Source organism: Phaseolus vulgaris, chromosome 1 (genome assembly GCF_000499845.2).
Source record: "Phaseolus vulgaris cultivar G19833 chromosome 1, P. vulgaris v2.0, whole genome shotgun sequence".
Taxonomy (NCBI): domain Eukaryota; kingdom Viridiplantae; phylum Streptophyta; class Magnoliopsida; order Fabales; family Fabaceae; genus Phaseolus; species Phaseolus vulgaris.
Genome location: NC_023759.2, coordinates 37,502,345 through 37,525,020, shown reverse-complemented (window position 1 = coordinate 37,525,020; position 22,676 = coordinate 37,502,345). Strand labels below are relative to the sequence as shown.

General features: G+C 35.2%; 2 protein-coding genes and 1 pseudogene across 7 annotated transcripts; 1 reads left to right on the top strand and 2 right to left on the bottom strand.

The window, feature by feature from the left end:
* Positions 1-398: 398 nt before the first annotated feature.
* On the bottom strand, positions 399-12,762 carry LOC137814074 (uncharacterized). Of its 6 annotated transcripts, none has more exons than XM_068616620.1 (23): positions 12,297-12,762; positions 12,009-12,216; positions 11,805-11,886; positions 11,038-11,314; positions 10,444-10,546; positions 10,207-10,355; positions 9,428-9,604; positions 8,589-8,791; positions 8,342-8,485; positions 8,181-8,269; positions 7,476-7,620; positions 7,270-7,316; positions 6,517-6,572; positions 5,381-5,544; positions 3,940-4,127; positions 3,761-3,821; positions 3,596-3,668; positions 2,848-2,949; positions 2,640-2,736; positions 2,437-2,556; positions 2,114-2,343; positions 1,856-1,996; positions 399-786 (listed from the first exon to the last, which is right to left on the bottom strand). In XM_068616620.1, exons 1-23 carry the CDS (start codon positions 12,564-12,566, stop codon positions 604-606), a joined length of 3,309 nt encoding a protein of 1,102 aa, XP_068472721.1. In that variant the 5' UTR covers positions 12,567-12,762; the 3' UTR covers positions 399-603. The 6 variants fall into 6 exon arrangements, with proteins under 6 accessions (XP_068472721.1, XP_068472720.1, XP_068472722.1 ...); XM_068616619.1 differs by having other exon boundaries at positions 1,856-1,999; positions 12,297-12,625; XM_068616621.1 differs by having other exon boundaries at positions 1,856-1,999; positions 3,761-3,815; positions 12,297-12,625.
* A 568-nt stretch (positions 12,763-13,330) lies between these two features.
* On the top strand, positions 13,331-15,368 carry LOC137814075 (putative pentatricopeptide repeat-containing protein At5g52630). The gene has a single exon (XM_068616625.1). The coding sequence runs from the start codon at positions 13,357-13,359 to the stop codon at positions 15,106-15,108; it is 1,752 nt and encodes a 583-aa protein (XP_068472726.1). The 5' UTR covers positions 13,331-13,356; the 3' UTR covers positions 15,109-15,368.
* Positions 15,369-20,225: 4,857 nt separating this feature from the next.
* LOC137816003 (uncharacterized) lies at positions 20,226-22,374 on the bottom strand (annotated as a pseudogene).
* Between the last annotated feature and the right edge of the window lie 302 nt (positions 22,375-22,676).

The following is a 22,676-nucleotide window of genomic DNA, read 5'->3' as shown; positions in this document are numbered from 1 at the left end:
GAATTTCTTAAAGTTAAGAGCAATTAATTTTTTTAATGATTATGCAACTTCGAAAAACAAATCTGATCATCTACATAGTCCTATGCCCAAATTAATTTCACACATTCTCGTATAAAATTGTTTTTCTCACTTACTGTACCCTGTCAATCCTCAGAAAAATACTAACTATTTTTCTGTGACAATTTCTTGTCTTTTTTCTTCCATACCACACTCTTCAATAAACCTTGTTTTTCAATAAAAAAAAAACTATTAGCAAGTTGAACTCTAGCATACAGAAGCGATGTAGCTTTTTACCTCAAACTTAAATGAGCGAAACCAGAACAATAATACACGATATGGACGAAATAGCATGGATGCCAATTGTATGAACAAAAAAAAGATATTGAAGTCTGCATGCATGTCCCTGAATTTGACGTGGACCTGGTATTAACAGATATTGTATACAACATGGTCATGGGAATATATACTTCTTGTCTCATACAAGTATGCAATAAACCTATTTCAAAAATATATTATCTGCACATACAAAAGTGAACTATGTACATTGAATAAACAAAAGGGGGGAAAATACCGCTACAGGCCTACAATAGAGTTTGTAGCAACTCAAGGAGAAGATATGCATGCTAGCAAGTTGCGGCATAGCTGTTGTAACTCAAGGGAAGGATCTGACGAGGATATGGTTGAGAGTACAGACCTAGCTTCTAACAGTCCAACAAATATGTTTTCCAAAATCACATCTTCGCTGGCCATAAGTGATGCTATGAGCTTCGCACCTGCTATCCTTTCCTGTTGAACATTAAAAATGCATCATCATTATACGACATTTTCTCGCAAGTTATAAGAAATAATATGGCTACTCTCAAATTCAAAAGAAAGCCATACCAGCTTTCACACTTGTCCACTTTTTACTAAGATGTCATCCATTGCCTTCCTCCCAACATTTTGATTGCCATAATTCTATTGGTTACCTTCTTTTTAATTTCAATAAATATTTTCTATACTAATAAAAATAAATACATACTCTCCGTATTTTCCACTAAGTCACTACATACATAGAAATAAAATTAACATAAAGTTCAGATTGAAATCTAATACGACTTTATTTGTGTCAATTCAACAAGGACATTGTTATTATGGGGTTTTATAAATTAGTGAGCGAAAAGAGGACAAAAAAAGAGAGTGATCACTGAATTCATGACTGGATTCAATATGATGTCTTCCAATTCGATGATAAGTAATAAAGCTCAAACCTTACATATTTTAGTATTAAACCGTAGTCCAAATTAAACAAGGAGACAAATCATGAGATAAAAATAGGGAAGCTACTCCTAACAGATAATCTAAATACGAGGAAAACTAATCCTGAGATATAATCTAAGTCCTAAGACACTCAAAAACAGTATAAAGATAAAATATTGATTCTGCGACATGTTTCATTGTTTCATCTATTCAAACAGATATGACGGTCTAATAAAATTACAAGGGTGAGTGGGTGGTACAATTTACCTATGAAGCTTGCTATAAATATTTGACAACATTCACAACACCAACAAAAAAGAACACAACCACCAATTTTGGGGAAGAAGCGTGTTCTAAAACTATTATAAGAACAAGAGGAAGAAAGATTAAACCATTATTGTCAAATTTTATGTCACCAAACTCGGTAAAAATCTTATTAAATGACCTGGTAATTAGTTTTAATCCACGATTCAGATACCCACCAACAATATGGTTAATACACAGAACCCAAGATGCAGCAAGTAGAAAGATAGGAAACTTGTTTCAAACTCTTTACTCTGATAACTTTACATATATGGTATTATTAATGGTGTGGTCAATAGCAAAGGCAATTTACCTTGTCCGACTCCTTCCTCAGGGCTTTTAGGGCGCTTCTGAGAAGGTCAGATGCATAGGGAAGAACTGCAGATCTTAGATGATAGACAGCTGAAAATAGGACCTGGGTGCATGCTGCTCTAATCTCTGACATCGTTTCAAACTGCTAACCAAATATAGTTAGTTTCATAACCAATCAGGACTGTGGTGAAGTTTCAAGAACTAAAACTCTAGTAAATGCGTCCTATCAGGCAATTGAGATTTAAGTATGCACTGGTACCTCAAGAGAATGAAGAAGAAAAGGAAGAACTTGTGCTGCAAAGGGCTTCTTGCAAGATTCTGATATCTTCTGGCAAGTGCTAATGAGAACATTACCCATACACAGACGAAAAGAGAGAGATACTGCAGCAGCAACAAATTCTGAGTTTTCATCCCCAAACTCTGGAGTTGAAGTTCGTTCATTCTTGTTGTTAAAGAACTGATTGAGCACATAGCTGACAACAGACTTCCCTGCAGCAGAAGACTCAAAAGATCTGAGACGAAGTCACATTCAACTAACATGTAGCATCAAGCATAAAATTCATTAAAACACATCAACGATACCTTCCTTTCCAACGGCCTTAGTTTTGTCAGGCATGGAAGTGGTGATTGATTCCTTAGCTTGTAGTTCAGCACATATCATCAGTGCTAGACAATCAATGCATCCGTGTTGTGCTTTAGAAACTGAGAGAAAAAGTAATGCCCATCACAATTAGTTATAGTTCAAATAAAATTGAAAGAAACTTAGAAACTAAATACTAACAAACCTGAATCAGCGTTCAGACAAGGCCATAACAATACTGTTTCAATCATCTCTCTAATTGCATACATTGAACAATGATAAAGTGACTCCCATCCTCTGACCTGTTAATCCAAAAAAGCCACCCTATTTTGCGAGCCAAATTGATACAGAAAACACCAGAAACTGAAAGAAAGCAGCAAACAATCTGAATAATAATGGGGGAAAATATTTACCACTAGTGATGTGCAGATCGAAAATAAACAGGCCTTTATCTTCAGTATATTCTTAGAGGCAACAGCCCTCTCTAATAAGGAGCAAAGAAATGGGAGTAGAACCTAAGAAATCAGAAAGCATAGAAAGGTTGAAGTAACACCCGAAAAAATATAAATTGCCAATAAGTAACAACTAATAGATTCAGATTGGATGTAGGTCACAAAGAGAAATAAGTGTAATATAAGGATTTGTAGCCTATTATTGAACACTGGCAGAATTAAGAGGTCCATCAAAAAAAAATTATACAAGGATTGGAGAAATGCATCTAAAACTCAATCATGTTGTAAAGTAGTACGGGTGTAAGGCTCAGGTTAGGTCGAGTTTAATATAATGTTCAATTAATTTGGGTTCGGTTTACCTCTTTTTATTTAAAAGCTCAACCCAACTATAATTGGTCATTGGTTGAATAATTTAAAGTATCAACTTTTAAGAAAAAAAATATGCACAACATAAAGATTTTCAATGTTTAACTCAAGCAATTCTAATTAGGTGCACTAAAAAATCCCAATCCAACCCAACCCACAAAAATGTAACTGGATTGGGTTAGACAGGTTCATAGGTTAGGTGCAACCAGCTTACACCCTAATAATGTAGTATACATAACTACGTAAACAAAAACTCAAACTGAAATGTAAATAAAACCAAGGTTGTGCTCGTGGATGTCTTTCCTGAAAAATTCCAGGGAGAGGGAGCGAAAGAGAACATTACTTGTGGATGAATGCGTCCACACAGCTCAGCAGAGAGCTTCCGAACATCTTCAAATTCAAACTCAGAAAAAGCCCTGAAACAAATGAATACATGACATATGCATCAGGCTCCTGTACTGTAATGTTTAGTTGAAGGAGACAAAGGCTATGTTCTTCAAGGACCGACCTGTTTAGAAGGAAAGCAGAGATACAATCACAATCAATATCAGTGTTCCTGCTTGCTGCATCTACCTCGCAAGGAAAAAATATACACAGTTTGCAATAACTTCAGAAGAAAAATCCAATGAATTAAATGAAAAATGACACAATCTCTGACAGGCAGATACACAAGACAGAAATATATACCCGGAATAATGTTTTTACTGAGATGCCCATACATAATGGATGAATTGAGGTCGTTGAAAGTTTTCAGGGGAAGAATCTTAATTATAAGCAAAGGGCAAAGATGCTCGAACAGAGATTGCTGCATTTCTTCAAACTCATCACTTGAGTAGGTTCTTTGCTCCCATCTTGATAAGAAACTTTCATCAATCCTGCGGCAGAATTGAGAATGTAACAGGAAAAAAAACTATCACCAACAAATTAAATAATTCACATTACAGTTAGTGATTACACATCCATTGTCAATGCATTTAGTCTAAAAATGAATTTTCCCACTTTTGAGACAATTATATACACACATTCACTGTGATGACAGAATATATGGACAAAAAGATTTTAATATTGTAATAATCCAAATGAAGACACAGTATGATATGATGAATGAGGTTAATGTGTCCCATTTGACTTAAATAAACACTTTTACACACTGAAAATATTGCATAGGACCATCATAAATATCTGGTACAACCATTACACACAACTATCATATTAAAAAATGAAGCAGAAATAAAACTCTTGATCACTTGGCCAATAATAATGCATACATTGTGCTCTTCATATGGATATGTGATGAATAGAAAAACCAAGGGGCAACATCCACATGAGAAAAGAAAACCAACCATAAATTATTAGTCATCGTAAACTTGACAGTAATCCCAAAACAAAACAAAATTCAATACCAGCAGGATAAATATATCAGTAGGAAGGACCGTTTCTCAAATGTTAGAAGTAACCTCAAGTTCATTATGTTTTTGAAGAATGGTAATTGCCAGAACTATAAATTTCTATAGTCCTAAAACACAGCTCTTCCTTGAATTACCATAGAACAAAGCTACGCATTCCCAAAAACAAAGAAATGTCAAGCCACTGTAGAGTCTGGAGCTGTAACTACATAAATTGTGTTTGAAGAAAGATGGAAAGAGTTATTAATGCATCCTAATTACCAATGACAACTATTCTGATAAATCAAAAACAACCATACCATAAGAGCATAATTTTCCATTTTTCTTTCATGCATTAACAGCTTGGCTAATAAGATCAGAAAAATATTAGGAATTCCTTAAGTCTTAGACTTATATAACACACCAGCCAACAAAGCAACATTCCCCACTGAGACCATGCCTTTCAACTCAATAAAGTAGAGCACAATTCAAGTATCTTCTTTGAACTCTCGATCAATGCGGAGTGCATCAGGTTTCTTTATCATCCATTGGATTTAAAAGTTCTTATGATGTGTATTTTCATTGTATCCAATATTTGTCACAAGCACAATGGTCTTTGGTTCTACAGTTAAAGCTCTTGAGATCAAAATTATAAATAAGGGGAACACATAACAGCTATAATATTTGGTTTAAAGATCGAAGACAACATTTGATATTTAAAACATTGTACTACGTATACTCACTGCTTCTGTTCTCTAACATGCAACAGAACATGATGCAATACAAGATCAGCAACATTTGCTAAGTTTTCACTTATATAACTCAAGAATTTGACAGTAGTTGCATTTGATGGATCTGCAAACATCTTGTCAACCAGTGGTCCGATTAATAAGTTCCAGTCTTGAACCTGTTAATATTGGAATTAACAAATTAGAATATTTTTATTAATATTGATTCCTGCACTGAAGATACATTTATTGGAGTATTTTTTTATTGATTTAGAGAGAACCAACAAATATACATAAAATGTAAGTGTACATGGTGAAGCCACATGTGAACATGTAAGGGGAAATAGATATATCAAAGGCAGTGAACAGTCATCATCAATTAAAAAAAGACTGCCAAAGCTCAACTCTTCAAGAACTGAGTTTAGTTAGAGTAAGAAAGACACTGATGGCTTAAACTTTGGCTAGATTTGGATCTTAACATGGGCAAGAGCAACTTCTACAAACGGTTAAGAGCTTCATTGTAGCCTCCCCAAATCATCATAATCGAATTTAACTTTAGGTCATCCGGGCTAGTACTATGTCATCATCCATGATTTGAGAACAAAGGGTTTTCACGTAAGGGAGAAGATTAAAGATAAACAATCACTCTTAGGTGTACATATATTGCTTTTAGGATTATTTGGGTTCCAGTAGCACATCACTTTATCAATTAGCATCTTAAAATGTTAAAATAATCAATTACCATTTATCACTACTATTAAGTCTTAAAAAGTCTACAATTCCCATTAACCAACTCAACCTACATAAAAATTATATCAGTCATTGATTTCCATTTTCTTGATCATATTTCCAAATTGAAAAAAAAGGAGAGAGAAAGTAAAACTGGTATATAGTTGTAGTCTAAAAAGTAAAACTGGAAAGTACAAAGTTAGGATGCGGGACATGCACTCTAAAAAAGTATATAGTTGTAGTCGATGATTTGAAAGTCAATGGTTGTACTTGTGATAGAATACACATGTATAACAAATAATGTACCTAAAATCTCAGTGGTTAATTTTCCGATCAACAGTTATAACTCCGTGCATTAACTTGGAACTTTAAAGTGAACCAAAACCTACAGTCAAACATAATTGCTCAATCTATCATCTTACACTTTTAGACCATACTGGAACCAGTTTGAGTAGTCGGTCAGTATCGAACTTTGACCCTGACACAAAATAAAAAAATGAAAACAAAATAAATGCAGTATTTTTAACATAAAACAGATGTGCATAAAAAAGAAACTGATATTACAAATTGTTCAATAGATACAGTCACAGTTTTGAACAAGGAAAAGAATAAGAGATTATCACACAATTTGAAGTGGACACTATTATGTACGTGTGTGCATCTTGAAAATATAACACATTAAAGTGATATGTAGTTATGTACGTGTGCAGTGTTATGCATCCTTATATGCCAGTGAAAATCAACTAGCACCAATAAGAATTTGGCGATCTTACACTATTGTTTCAACTTCAGAATGTGATTTTCATATCTACAACTTATGGACACCAACAAGAGCATGATCTTGAACAATTTCAAAGGGAGCAAGTAAGCAAGCATTACTTTCCAAATTAAACTGTTACAAACTAGATGAACTATTAGTTTTAGGAGATACAGATGAAAAAAAAATGAAATTGGTATGGAATTTTACAACAAAATTATCGACAAATCTATGGTACCTAGCTTATAAGAGACTTTCATGAGAAATGCCACTTGAGAAGTTGTTAAACAACATAAAACTAACCTACTATTACAGAGGAGTCAATAAATGCTCAACCTACATTGTATAAATGTAGATTTAAAAACCAGAACTAGTGAAGCAATGAAATTTCAAACAGTGGAGATTGGGGAAAAACTACCTTTATCTCCATTGGACTGTGGAAGGTCCAGGCTTATACTGGTGTTGCTGCAAGGATAAGGAAGGCAAAATATTTAGCCAAGCAGTGATATCTTCACCTATAAAAAAATTTCTTAGATTTTGAACTCCAACTCTAGAAATAGTTTCTATAAGTTGAGCTCCAAACTTTAGAGGCACAGTAGTCGGAGCAAAGAAAAGGAAACCTACCTAAGACAGTCAAGAAACAAGAATATGACTTCAATTCTCTGGTTGTGATGTTTGAGAACCTCAATGATGGAATCACTAGCAATTGATTTTGTCTCATCTGAAGAGTAGACAAGACCAACCAGTGCAGGCAAGTACAATGAAGGATCTGCGAAAGTAATTGACCCACAAAAATTGTCAGATGCATTTGTATATGCTAGTGTAAATGTTTTTGTGACAAGATATTTTCTGGATCACCACAATGTATATGAAATTAAAGTGAAAACATTATTGCTTAAAAAGATGTGTGACTCATTAAAGGAGAGGAGCACAACAAATAAGGACAATGAATCATTTCAAAGAGGATAAAGTAAGAGAAAAAAAAGTAAAGGAAAATGCAAGGAGGTAACCTAAAAACTTAAGCTATTAGATGCAAGCTTAGAAATTGCTTTAATCACACATCTTAAACACACCTCGTCACCTCCTGATATAAAAACTCTATAGACTTTATGTGAGAATAAAACATAGGCCCACCAATAGTTTTTGCTTCAAATTAAAATTAAAAACCAAAAAGATAGTGCTTAATATTTGGGCAAAGAAGGTCAGCACCACATCATAAACCAATCATCCATAAAGTTCCAGCCAATACAAGACCCACTAATACTTGCAAATTTATATAAGAAATATCTATAACAAAATTACACTTTACATTTCCATTTTAATGCTAACCTATCATTGGAAGTAATTTGGATGCCTGTTCACGAATCATAATTTCTTCATCTCCAAGCCGCTCTAGCAATTTGTTGGCTATATCTTTCCTAAAATACACATTTCTACAAATAAATATACAAACAACTAAAAAATAAGTATAACAACATAAGCATTCATACCTAGCAGAACAAGACATTAAACTTTGTGAATTTGATGATATATGTAAGACTTCTGAAATAACATCCATAGCATTTCTTCTCTGGGAAATGTTTCCAGAATCAAGGCGCTTTAGAACTTCCATAAGACACTGATCATCTTTGCTCCTGCATAATCCTCATATATATATAAGTTCTAAATTTAAAAGAGAAAATTTTAGACTTAAAAAGTGCTCCTAGTCAGAATCATAAGAGAAAGAATAATGACTACATTGAGCAGTATTCTCCTATCAGCATAACAACAGCTCTAGCTGTACCATCCCGCTCATCTAAAAGGTGAAGCAGAAAAGGAATCACACTATTTTCCTTCCTACTGTCAGTAAGTGCATCTTCTTGTGAGTAATCTGGCCTCAGAATGATAGCCTTGAATATTGAAACAACCCCAGCTATCACATCTTCATCAGTGCAATTAAGCTACATAAAAAAGAAGGGAAGGTAAAAGCTCAGTTGTCAATCTGATAAGGGAATCTATACACAAATTACTAAATCACAGTTTGATTAATCACTGGCTTCTAAATACATCATAACTAAAAAATAGCTCGATAAAAAGCAAAGCACACTCTATAGTTCTATGCCCATATGCAGCAATAGCCCAGTTACACATATCAAGCATTTCTGGACTCTTCAATTTGTAAAATTAAAAGTAGTACTCTGCTTTGACATTGCATCATAGGTAAACAAACAATGTTAATTAAACCATGGAATGGTTTTTCAACTGACAGTTACTGCTGAAAATAACAGCATTGATCTTTCTCAGATGCTAAGGACATTATTACTGTATTAAAGGCACTGCAAAAACTACGTCAACATGTCATTCAAGTTCAGAACTAAGAAAGGCTATAATAAAAATAGTAATAGATGGCATCCTTATTCTGAGCTTCTAATCATAATAATTGAGTGCTCAACCTGATCAATCCAAGGGAAAGCATATTGGATTTTGAAGGAGAATGAATATATCACATTCATTTGCAGATTAAATGGTTGCTTAATGATTTTGTTTAAAAATATATCTGCAATATATTTCCCCAAGAAGACCTCAATTAGAGGTACCTGTGGTACTAGAATGCGTGAGATATTCATCCCAAATTCCGACACTGTGCTTTCAAATCTCTTGATGTCCAGACGTCCCAAAAGCAGGCATAAACAATTCAAAAAGAATTTTCTGGTCTCCAACCCACCATCATTGTTGTCAGTATAGCCACCACCAGTGTGGTTGTCCATATAATACTGCAATTTGAATGGATATCAGAAACAAAACAATTTCACCACACACAATCATATGAAACCACAAAGAATTGAGTTATCATGTCATCATATCAAACATATTTATCACCTACTGACCTATTTCTGATCAACTTGAACTAATGTAGCTCTAGCCAGTAAGAGTTACAAATTCATCATAAAGTATGCTCAAATCTAAGGAAAACACACCACGAATTTGGTGGAGAATGGAGATATCAGTGAGCAAATTTTACAGAGGCAACATGAGACTGCCACTTCACAAAGTGCTAAATGAAACGTATGGCACCAAAACTCTTACTTACAACAAGACTGCCAAAAATTGCACAAGAGACACTACCCAGATAGTCAAAGACACATTCCCTTTTATATGTGCAGTAAATAAATTAAGGCTTAAACATCTATATGATATGACGAAGTCAGTCAGCATATATTTTTCTTAGCAGAAAAGATAAAACGAGAATAATTTATCACCCTTCACAACATCAAATAGATACACCTTGCCATCCATATCAACTGGAACATAAGGTGATTGCTCAAATTACTTCAAGACATCATTATAAATTTATAGCTACTCTACTGTATATAACCTGGATGCCAGACATATACTGGTCCAACAGTTTCTTGTAATGCTGAGAGAACTTCTTATCTTCCAGGTGTAGTAGCACGCTATAATGCTTCCAGCAAGAAGAGAGCAGTAAATCTCCAGTCTTGAGAGCATTAGAATCTGTCTCCAATGCTGCAGACAAAATGAAAATGGTCCATAGAAGACTATTAAGTGAATAAACTGAATATCAAGTAGACATAAAATGCATTAACTCCAGAACCTGCCCCATGTTGAAAGGACCCATGGTGATCCTTTATCTCCTCCAGCCATTTAAGAACTTGCTCCAAGCCTTTGGCATGTAAAAAACGACTTTTCTTGCTCCACTGCAATGTAGAGTTGAACATTAAACAACTGAAGAAGTTCAGTGCAAAGTTCAACAGAAAGCAATAGGAAGAAGTTACATTATTATATATGTATGCTCATGTCAGTAATTTTGTATGCCATTTAGAATTCAGTTACAAGTTTGAGGCTGATTATATTTTCTGCAGAAGCAGATGAGTTCCCATCACAAAATTTTAGATACTTTTACCTTAGTTGCCCCTCTGAAAAGGAACATCGAGAAAGGGTTCTTAATAATCATGAACTTAAAATTGGAACAGGTTTTCTTTACCAAATTCAACACAACAGGAAATGTTCTCATAGCTGAACTTCTAAAAGTCTTCTTCACACTGTAGTTAAATAATGCCATCACTTTCTAATATTTGTTTATTCAATATGATTTTCCTTATAGTATATCATAATAGCATATTACGAATATATGAACCGCTGTTTAAAAATGGATGATTCAAACAAGAACTAAGACTGTATAACTTACAGAAAGGAGTCTTCCAACCAAACAAATAATGTCATCTAAATGATGCCACAGAGTATAGTCCCTTTCGATCATTGACATCAAAAATTTTGAATCCAATTTCTCCTTCTGGTCAGTAGTAGGAGATTGTACAAAAGTAATTGCTTGATCTTTTGCTCTAGCATCTAATTTTGACTTTTTGCTGTCTGCCACTTTTGTTAATGCTCCCGAAAGGGACAAAAAACAATCAGCTGCGGACACTCCAAGGCGAGATGGCAACTCAAAACCATCCTGCAAAGTGCTGAAAAGCCAGTGGTCAGATAATGAAAATTTAAGGAATAATCAGTGAATTGATGAAAGAACACAATAATGATACTATCCACAAAAAAGGGAAAACGGGTGAGATATGGAGTTGACATTATTGGTAAAATAAATGGGTATAATGCTACAACAAGAAACATGAGACGGTAAATTTATGAAGAGGAACTGCTGTGCATAAGTGAGATTCATCATTGAACACGTTAATAATCAATCAAATGCCTCTAGCCAACAATGGTAGCTCCTGACAGTATCAGGAATCATGTCTACAAAGAGAAGGGGGGGGGGGGGGGCGGCGGGGGAATTTAGATGAATGCTTGAGTATACGATGTAAGACACATATACGCTTACATAAAATACAATAAAATAAAAGACAATTATCAATGCACACAAGCAAAATCTACCACTAAACAACATGAACATCCGTTTACATTACACTTTGAAACAAGAAAGAGATGCATGAGAAACAATACCTTCCTTTACTAACAATGCTGGCCAAATCCGGAAGGCAGGTGGAGAGTATCTTCAACAAATCTCCATACCTCTCCCGTATCCCTAACAAACACAACTTAATTTATTACGCCAAATGAATTTAAAATAAAAAGATTTCCTATTTCCAAACTTTTTCTCCGTCAATACTCGAGTAGAAATAGCGAGAGTGAAAATTCGAAACTCACCACCAAACATGGATTGATGAGCAGAAGTTTCAAATTCAACGAGATTCCGAAGAAGGAGGCACCAACCAAGCAACAAGTAGCGATCGTGCACGTGCTTTCTGGCAACGACGCCAGCGAGAGCCTGGGCAACGGGTTGGAAAAGATGCTCGTCCTGGAAGAGCCAGTTCAACAGAAGCATACCTTGGTCACCGTGCTTGGACTTCAACACCTGCAAACACGAAACACACAGCGTAACGAAGAGAAAGCAGAATTCAAAAATAAACAAATTGAGGAAGAGAAATTGAATACGCTGTCGATGATTGGAAGAAGAAGTTGGTCGAGGGAAGAATTGTTGGTCGCAGCGTCGGCTACGTAGGTGTGGAAGAACCAGAGAGAATCTTCGAGGGAAGCGAGTGAAGTGTGCGAGCGCGAAGAATGTGAAGAGAGGCGAGAAATAGAGTCGTGAAGCTTCTTGGGACGGGAAGTGAGAAGAGAAGTTATGGCACGTGCGAGCGTGACGGAGACGATGGACTCGCGTTGTGGCTCCGATTTCCATAGCAACTCTTCTTCTCCCTCCATTCTTCTTTCTCGCTTCTACCTTCGTGTCAAGTTTACACTTATTCAAATGAAACACTGCAACGACGTCAATGAAGAGAATGTCATGACAGTTTTTTGGCAGTTTCTTCCTGCATCCCCAAAGTTTTCTTCCTGCACTCCCAAATTTTTCTTCCTACACCCCAAATTTTTCTTCTTGCACCTCCACAATGTTATGCACAAACTAAACTGTCGCTATTATTTTTTAAAAACCCTAGAATACACTTGTATTTATTTTTTTCATTCTGGATTATGAAATTCGGAAATTTTTTGGATTGGCACTTCCGGTAAAATTTTGGATCCACCAATCCACAATTCAAAATATGCATTTCACATTCAAAAATCAATCATTCAAAACAAATCCATAACAAAAGTATGCATTCCAAATTCAGAAATTCATAATTCAAAAAAAAAACATTCAGGATCCACCAATCCGTAACAAAATTAGGCTTCCGGATTTAACAATCCGTAAAGTAATAATATATGCAAAATTTATTTCTGGAACACCCCTTTATCCAGAAAAAAAAATTCAGTTCCGGATTGATGAATCCATACCACACTCCCAGATCCCTCGGTGACCACAGAGTCCTTTTTCAAATAAAAGGTCAAGCCAGTTTCGGGATTTAGAAAATTCTCGGGGTGCAAGAAGAAAAACATAGAGTGCAGGAAGAAGAAGCCCAGGTTTTGTTTATATTTTATATTTGGGACTAAGGTAGGCCCAAAAGGATAATAAGATGTAACGCAGCGTGTTGGTTCGGTTTAACAGTTGTCTGTAATGCTCCCAGTGCAGAGTGACTGCAGAGACATTTGCAAGGTGCTGGTGTGTCTAACACATTCAAGGTCACTCCCCAAGGGTCTTCAACTCCATGCATACGTCATCAAATTAGGGTTTGAAGCTCTTCCATTGGTGTGCCACCATTTCATCAACTTCTACTCCAAAACTAACCTTCCCCATTCCTCGCACAAACTCTTCGATTCCTTTCCCCACAAATCCGCCACCACATGGAGCTCCGTCATCTCCGCCTTCGCCCAGAACGATCTCCCCCACCTCGCCCTCCGCTTCTTCCGTCGCATGCTCCGCCATGGCCTCCTTCCCGACGACCACACCCTCCCAACGGCTTCAAAGTCCTGCGCCGCCCTCTCATCCCTCCCCATCGCCCACTCCCTCCACGCCCTCGCCCTCAAAACCGCCAACCACTTCGACGTCTTCGTCGGAAGCTCCCTCGTCGACATGTACGCTAAATGCGGCGAAATAAACCTTGCGCGTAAGGTGTTCGACGAAATGCCTCATAAAAACGTTGTCTCCTGGAGCGGCTTGATATACGGGTACTCCCAATTGGGTCTCCATGAGGAGGCTTTGAACCACTTTAAATGTGCTTTGGAGCAGGATTGTGATATTCGGGTTAATGATTTTACGTTGTCTAGTGTTTTGAGGGTTTGTAGTGCTTCCACGTTGTTTGAGTTGGGGAAGCAAGTGCATGGATTGTGTTTTAAGACTAGTTTTGATTCGTCCTGCTTTGTGGCTAGTTCGTTGATCTCGTTGTATTCTAAGTGTGGGGTTGTGGAAGGGGCTTACAAAGTTTTTGAGGAGGTGAAGGTGAGGAACCTTGGAATGTGGAATGCGATGTTGATTGCGTGTGCTCAGCATGCTCACACGGGTAAAACGTTTGAGCTGTTTGAGGAGATGGGGAGTGTCGGGGTGAAGCCGAATTTCATCACGTTTTTGTGTCTGCTTTATGCGTGCAGTCACGCGGGGTTGGTGGAGAGGGGGAAGCATTACTTTAAGTTGATGAAGGAGCATGGGATTGAACCCGGATCGCAGCATCATGCAACTATGGTGGATTTGCTTGGTCGTGCTGGGAAATTGGATGAAGCGGTTCGGGTGATTGAGGAAATGCCTATGGAGCCAACGGAATCTGTTTGGGGGGCTTTGTTGACTGGGTGTAGGATTCATGGGAACACTGATTTGGCTTCATTTGTGGCTGATAGGGTTTTTGAGATGGGTGCTGTGAGTTCTGGGATTAATGTTTTGCTTTCTAATGCTTATGCTGCTGCTGGAAGATGGGAGGAAGCGGCAAGAGCAAGAAAGATGCTGAGGGATCAGGGAATAAAGAAAGAAACTGGTTTAAGTTGGGTGGAGGAGGGTAATAGGATTCATACATTTGCTGCTGGGGATAGGTCTCATGGGAAGACCAAGGAAATTTATGAGAAGTTGGAGGACCTGGGAGAGAAACTGGCAAAAGCTGGGTATGTTGCAGACACGTCTTTTGTGTTGAAAGAAGTGGATGGAGATGAGAAGAGTCAAACTATAAGGTATCATAGTGAAAGGTTGGCCATAGCGTTTGGACTTATTACTTTTCCTGAGGAGCGACCTATTAGAGTGATGAAGAACTTGCGTGTTTGTGGAGATTGCCACACTGCAATCAAGTTTATTAGCAAGTGTACTGGAAGGGTAATCATTGTGAGGGACAATAACCGGTTCCATCGATTTGAGGAGGGAAAATGCACTTGCGGAGATTATTGGTGATGATGGTAAGGTGGTGATGATGACATGAGAGTAGCAGAGCAGGAACAGAGTAGGATCAACTCTCAACTTGACTTTTGCTATCTCGCCACGTATAGATCGTGGTAATTTTTGAATCTTTTTGCCATTTATATAAATTTTTGCCATTGCTGATATGGGAGGAAAAAGGGAAGCCTATATAGTACTGTACTCATACCCAACGAAGAACTCCGATAGCAATTTGAATACCATTCTTGTGAGTAGCTATTGTTTCATTTACAAAACCAAGTGTGTTATATGACAACCTAATTTGCATTTCTGTAGATATTCCAGGGTACGACAACCTTCAAATATAAACACATACATATAATGGGTCTAATTTTTATTACAACATCCAAAGGAATTTGAATTTCCACTTTTCTTGTATGAACATTGGATTCTTCTGGGTATAAGGTTATGGCAAAGGTGAGATGCACAGAAGAAGTAGGTGATAATAATAGAAGGAACTGCTGCAAAAGCAAAATTTATATATTATAAATATGTTTTAAGCATACATAAAGTTGTTAATGAATTTCAACAATAACAAAATTAAAAGAAACAACGTAAACTTTCAATCTTTAACGTGCACATGCTTTAAGAAACAATAAAAAACAATTATTAAAATACAATAAATTATAGTATCAGGAAAAACCTTGAATTCAATTAATATCTAAATTTCAAAACAGAATATTAAAAAACGTAGTTATAAAGTTAAACTAAAATTAAAACAATGTAACAGATATCTACCCATATTTTCTAATGGAATTGAATTTATTATTAATGTGAAGTCGTACAAAAATTACATTAAATCAAGTTAAAGAAAACAACAATATAGTGTTTATTCATTGTGTATATTATGTTTAGAATAAATTTATTAACTAATAATTACATTAAAATGTTGATCTCATAATACATTATTATTAGGATTAATACGGAGCAACATATCTTATTTACGCTAAATTTATTAATTATTATTACATACACATAAGACATTTTTACAACGTTTTAGAAGTTTATCTCTTAATAATTTTTGCATAAATGTTGAAAATTTTAATATTAATTTTTTATACTTAATATATATTTTTGGTTTTAATCTAAATTAATAAAAAATTATTAATTTCGTTATAAACATATTTATTAATCTTAATTAATAAAACTTATCAATTTCATAATAAACTATTAAATTATTTTCTATAATTCACATTACAAGGGGTATTTTTAATTATCTGGATAAAAGTTAGTATTTATATTTGTATTTTGAATATTTAATTTCGTTCTAATGTTAATTAATATTTTTTTCTAATTTTGTTAACATATATTTTGGTTGAAATATTAATTAAAATTAAAATTATGTTTTATAATCAACTACTAAGGTATTTTATATTACTAAATATTGAATAATAAGCATATTTATATATTCTTTCATGTAGATAAGGGCGTTAAAATCAATTAATAAGTCTTTGCCATATTTATTGAAACTAGATATTTCAAAAAAGTTATCAGAATAATTTCAAATTTGTAGTTTGAATATATTATTGTAAATTGTAAAATTAATGGGAATATTATTTTGAGCGTTGAAAAAGTTTGTATTGCGGGTTTTCGGGTGAGAAAGGTGCAGGCAATTGCTTCCTGCACCCAATTTCATTGGAAAAGATAAAAATGTTCTTAGTGTATTTTTTTTATTGTGGATTTTTTTTATCTAGAATGGACTTTTGAATTTTGTTTTTGGATTTTTATTCGTAGAACACAAAAAGCTCTTTCGGATTTACTTTTCTGGAATGTATTATTTTTAATTTTAGATTTTTATTTTCAGAATAAAAGATATTTTAAGAATTTTAAAATTGTGTTGGGTGTAGGTTGAAAAATATTGGGTGTAGGAAGAATTTGCCAAAGATGTAAGGGATTTTCTTAACCAAATTAGCAGCACAAAATCATATTTTTTAGACAATTACTTCTTCCACCCAATCAATTGTTTCCTACACTCAATGAACTTTTTAAAATTCCATTATGTCCTTGTCTTCTTTATTTTGAAAAACGGTGTAGGGTGCAGAGAAACTTGTTTTTCCTCTTTGGTGGTGGTTTGAGCTGCAAAGGAGGTGGTTTTAGGGTATGTTTGGATTAGAGGGTGTGGGGGAGTGGAAAGTTGAGGGTGTGTGGGAGTGGAAGTGTGAAGAAAGTTGAGGTTGTTTGGATTGGGGTATGTTAGAGTGGATGTGTAAGGAAAGTTTATTGAAAATTGTGAGTGATGTGATAGTTGTAAGAATATTATAAATTATTTTGAATAGTAAAGTTTGTGAGATTACAATTTTACCCTTGTATATAAAAAAAAGAATAAATAATGATTAATCCTATTTCATATTTTAGTTAATTATAATTTAAAATTAAAGTATAATTATATTATTTAACATTTTATTAATTAAGAATTATTTTTTATTTAAGTTAATTTATTTACATAATTTTAATATTATAAATGATTTTATAAACTATGTTATGTTATATATATATATATATATATATACAAATATATATATAATTAATTTTAATAATAATTTTCATTATTATGAATAGCAAAATGAATATATTTTAAAAAAAATAGAAATTTAGAATATAACATGAATATTAAGTAGGTGTCAAAATATATAATATAAAGTCATTACATGAAGAACATAATAATGTTAATTAGAAAAAGAAAACACATTCCTAGTAATAACATTTGAATCCTTCTTGTGGAGACCTTCAAACGGTTTTCTAGAAGACATATCTTATTCCGTTGTATGATAATAATTTCATCTTTTTCATCGGCAACGTCTTCAATGCACCATTTGAAAAAATTACAGCCTAGAACCATGCAACTTCTAATCTGTTTTGAAGAAAACAATAAAATTGAACAATGAATAAGTTTAAAATAACATTCTTAAGTTTGTTTGAAACCTAATTGAATAAATTTTACCTTGTAGTTGCGACAACCCCAAAAAAAATTTCCAACATTTTTTTGTGTTGTCGCTATTCTCAAAACAGCAAATTGTCCACAATCACAAATAGGATCAATGAAGGCACTTGTGCTCCCAGTAGCATGGGTAAAAGTACCACGTTTTTGCACACTACAACCAGTACAACTAGATGACGACGTGTTGTGATACGCAGACATTAATGACACTTAAACAATGCTGTCGAAGTAATAAGATGGTAAAAAAGTTTCATTAAAAACAATATGATTATGTAAATAAGTAGCATGAAAAGTAGCATAAAACCTTAACAAAAACAATGTCAACGTCAAAAATAACAAACACAATTCATCAATGTTCAACATGAAACTTAGAAATAAAAATAACAATGACAATAACATAATAATAACACACTCAATGGCCTTGATGACGTCGAATGTCAGCCAGAGTAACCTCCATTCTGTCCATTCGGGTATTCATGTTTTGTATGCCGGACAAAATTTGATTTAACAATTCCCTTTGAGTGGAGTTTTCCTCCTCAGGTTGACCACCTTCAACATCTTGTGCTGGCAATTCATCATCTTCTTCGTTTGCATGTTGGGGTCTACCAAGTTGCCATATGCCATTGACCTGGAATATATTTAATTTTGTCATACTTTTTTTGCCAAAGTAATGATTCCAGCCTAGCATTATTGCTTGTTCATTGGACAAGTCAAAGCCATACACCTGCAAGATCCTCGTTATCAAATATGCATATGGGAGAGGCATCTTGTTATCCCGGCATTTGATGATGTGTTGCATTATGTAATGAGGTCAATTAATGCGTACATTATTCTTGATTAACCACATCATGAAAATATGTTCATTCAGCAGTTGTGCATAGTTGCTTCCTCGAGGGCACAAGATATGCACCCATGTGTAATGCAACAGTCGGTCATTCATTTTCAGACTACCGACATTTTTCAGATTTTGACCTTCAACATCTTCACGAATCATGGACGATAATGCTAGACCTCGATCAAAATTCAGTTCCTCAGGTATCGTCCCAGGGGTTAACTTAAGACCGTCATACTGTAGATGAGCAATGGTCATCCAATCTATTTCTTTAATGTGTATCATTTTTCCACAAATCTCAATGGCAAGGTGACCAGCAGGTGTGAATTTTGCATTTGTATAAAATACTCTTACCAAATCCTCATAATACGGAAGATTAATTCCAAGGAAAGGTTGTAAACCTTGCCAATTCAGAAGATTTTGGAATTCAAATCCTGGACCAGCAAAAAATGGAGTATGCATCACTTTTGGTGGTAATACTGCTCTTGCGTGAAAGTTCTTTTCAAAACCCACCATTTGACGCCTGGTACTGAAGTATCTTGAATAATCAAGAACTTTTGGAATCCTCGTTGGTGGAGGAGGAACGTCAACATCTTCTGCTGGAGATTTACCCTTATGGGTTCTGTTACGTTTGTGGGATGATGATGCGATCTATAATGCAATTACTACAATAAATAACTAAACAGAAGTTAGCATAATATCATAAAGCAATAATGCAAGTTCAAAAACCAAAATATTACATTGCTAATGAAAGTAGAAGTTCACAAAGCAAAATATTACATGTCCAATAACTAACACAGACAGTCAAATATTACATGCCCAATAACTAAGAAAGACAGTCAAATATTACATGTCCAGCTACTAACAAAGACAGTCGAATATTAGATTAATAATAATTAAAGGTAACCTCCACGCAGAGATATGAAATCAATGCCTAGTCATAAATCCAAACAATTTTGTCATTCGACGCTCATATGGCATCCCAAATAGTTGCTTAACTCTTCTGGGATGGTCACATAAAAACTCATAGCATTGATCCATGAGTTATTCATCTTGAATGTTTAGCTCCACGAGCATTGCCCAAATATCAGACTCTGAGTACTGGTATGAGGCATGGCGTCGATGGTGGTGTACATGCTCAGCATATAGGTCGTTTCTTCGTCTAATTTCGGCAGCTATATCTTGAGTTGTCGTTGCCTGTGCATGAGCAATATTAACCAACTGAGAGGCATTTTCATTTCCATCCTTCATTGATGACACGCATTGTTGAAGATTAGTATTCAACATTGCAAATTGTTCATCAATGCCGTACATAATGGGGCCTTATCTCTTTGATCCTTGGGATGAGGATGTGCCCGCAGAGCCAGCAGACGGCATAGAAGGAGTGTTTGATGGTGTGTCTGAAGGAGTGTCACTAGATTGGAATTGAGCAGCAGGTGATCGTGGGACGTAGTCATCTGCCTCCTCAAAGTTCGGTTGTTCGGGGATATAATCCATATTATTCTCCCCAAGGTTGACACTGAAATTGGTCATGTCAGGAGGTGAATTCATGTCACGGGCTGTCCTCACCCGACTTCCCGTGGTTCTATCATTAGACCACAACTCTTCCATGAGGTCATAATGGCGAATGGGATTGAAACGCCATTTTGCCGCAGATGGTTTGGCCTACATACATTTCACATATTAGTATATCATTTGAAATGTGAAGTTAAATGTAATTGTTACGTAAAAAAGTACTTATCATTGTACCTTAATCAGCTCACTCCAAACTTTGTCCTCGGCTTCAAAAAGTGTGGTGGTCTGGTTCCATGCGAAACCACTCAATCCACCAAACAAATCATGGATTTCCCTCCACCTGTCCTTCAGGCTTTTCTGCCGGTTCTTCATATTATTTTTCTTAAGACCCGATAAACCAGCCTCATTTAAAGCCATAACTATGTTAGTGTATCCTTGAGTGGTCCAACTACCATCAATTCTACACCCTTTTCGTACCTCGTCAATCATTGCATTGAGCAAAATTAGGTCCATCTCCGTTGTCCACTTGGTGAACTCTCGATAAGAACCTGATGAATTTGAAGCCACATTTTTTCCGCGATCCATCTAATTAACTTAAATAAAGTTAGAATGACAAACATTGAAAAATGGTAGAAAATATATTATTTCATTAAATTAATTGTTTACATAATTTTGCCACATTTCGTTTGCTATAGCGTCCCTAATATCACACCCTATCCTGTAATCATGTTCACGAGCATGGGTGGTGCTTGGTTGGACATCTTGTTCTAACAATTCATTATCTACTTCTTCAAGCAGAGACTCATCATTGTCGATCCCGCGTAGAAAGTTATGCAGAATACAACAAGCAAAAACAATTTTTGTCATAGTATCCACATCATAATGTGGCTCAGTCCCACTGGCTATAATTGGAAAACGTTTTTTAAGCACCCCAAAGGTTCTCTCAATTACGTTCCTAAGTGATGAATGTCGATGATTAAACAACTCTTTTGCATTTTGTGGCCCTCTTCGCGAATATTCTTTCAAATGGTATCTCACCCCGCGATAAGGTGTTATTATATTTCGTTTTAACATAAAACCTGCATCACCGAGATAGTATTTTCCTACAAAGATTGTGGAAAACTGGGTTAGTATATATTACTACAACCTTTTAATTTTTCTGCACACCCAATCCCCTATAACTAACCTTCTGGAATAACCAAAGGATCGCCTCGTACCAAAGCATCTTTCAATATCCTTGAATCGGAGGCAGTTCCTTCCCAACCGGCTAAGACATATGTGAACTTCATGTCAAAGTCACAGGCTGCAAATATGTTTTGGGTTGGCCAATCTTTTCTCCCTCGAAAACGAGGCGCATCAGCACGTGCAACCTTAGCACGTACTTGACTCCCATCTATGGCCCCTAAACAATCCTAATGTAAACAAAAATTCATAACTTTAATTAACCACAAACTAAAGAAGACATTACACATAATTTCAAGTAATGTTTTTATCAACAAACCTTAAAGTAGGGGAAAAATCGATTGTTGTTAAGGATGTGTGGTTCTACAATCGTTCCATTTGGTTGGATTAAGAATTCCCCCTCCAACCTTAAAATTGCACTCAAAACATTATGAAAGTGACGGTAAATTGTTTCTCCATACCGATGGAAAAAGAATGACACACTTCAATTCTTCACATTATGCCCAATAATGTGCAGAAATTTCGCTACTTGTTCTTCCACGGTTGATCGATATGCATCTTTAACAAGTCCAGTTCCCCGTATTCGTTCACATAATTTAATGAAAGCTTCCGGTCCCATGCGAATAATGTGACGAGATTGTTCAGTGTGAACCAAGTACTCCATCAATTCTTGTCTGCAACGCTCTTTTTGTGGTTGAGACTCACTGATACAGTTGCTTGTAGTAGGCACCGTGCGTAACAATTTCAATCCAAAAGCAATCATACAAAGAATCATGATTGATGCACCTTCATTATTTTTTTTTATTTTTTTTTCGATTTGTGAAATTAAATTCATGTTCGCCGCAACAAGATCGTCATAAATTGCAACTGTTTCCTTAAAATGTACCATCTCTACCTCGTCATAATTTTTTTCCGAATTCATACCGAATGTGGTTACCGTATCGGTGTAAAAGTACACCAATACAGTTACCCTAAAACGTACTTTTGATTAATTTTAATAAAAAAATTCATAAAAAGTACTATATCATTCAATAACATAATTTAATCAAACAACAAATAAATATAAACAAACCAAAT

Excerpts from the sequence above, each read along its gene's own strand:
- LOC137814074 (XM_068616619.1), bottom strand. The coding sequence starts at position 12,566 with ATGGAGGGAGAAGAAGAGTTGCTATGGAAATCGGAGCCACAACGCGAG. Across the intron at positions 8,270-8,341 it reads TTAATGTCTTGTTCTGCTAG|GAAAGATATAGCCAACAAAT; the intron begins GTATGAATGCTT and ends TGTGTATTTTAG. Across the intron at positions 787-1,855 it reads TGAGGAAGGAGTCGGACAAG|GAAAGGATAGCAGGTGCGAA; the intron begins GTAAATTGCCTT and ends AATGTTCAACAG.
- LOC137814075 (XM_068616625.1), top strand. The coding sequence starts at position 13,357 with ATGCTCCCAGTGCAGAGTGACTGCAGAGACATTTGCAAGGTGCTGGTG.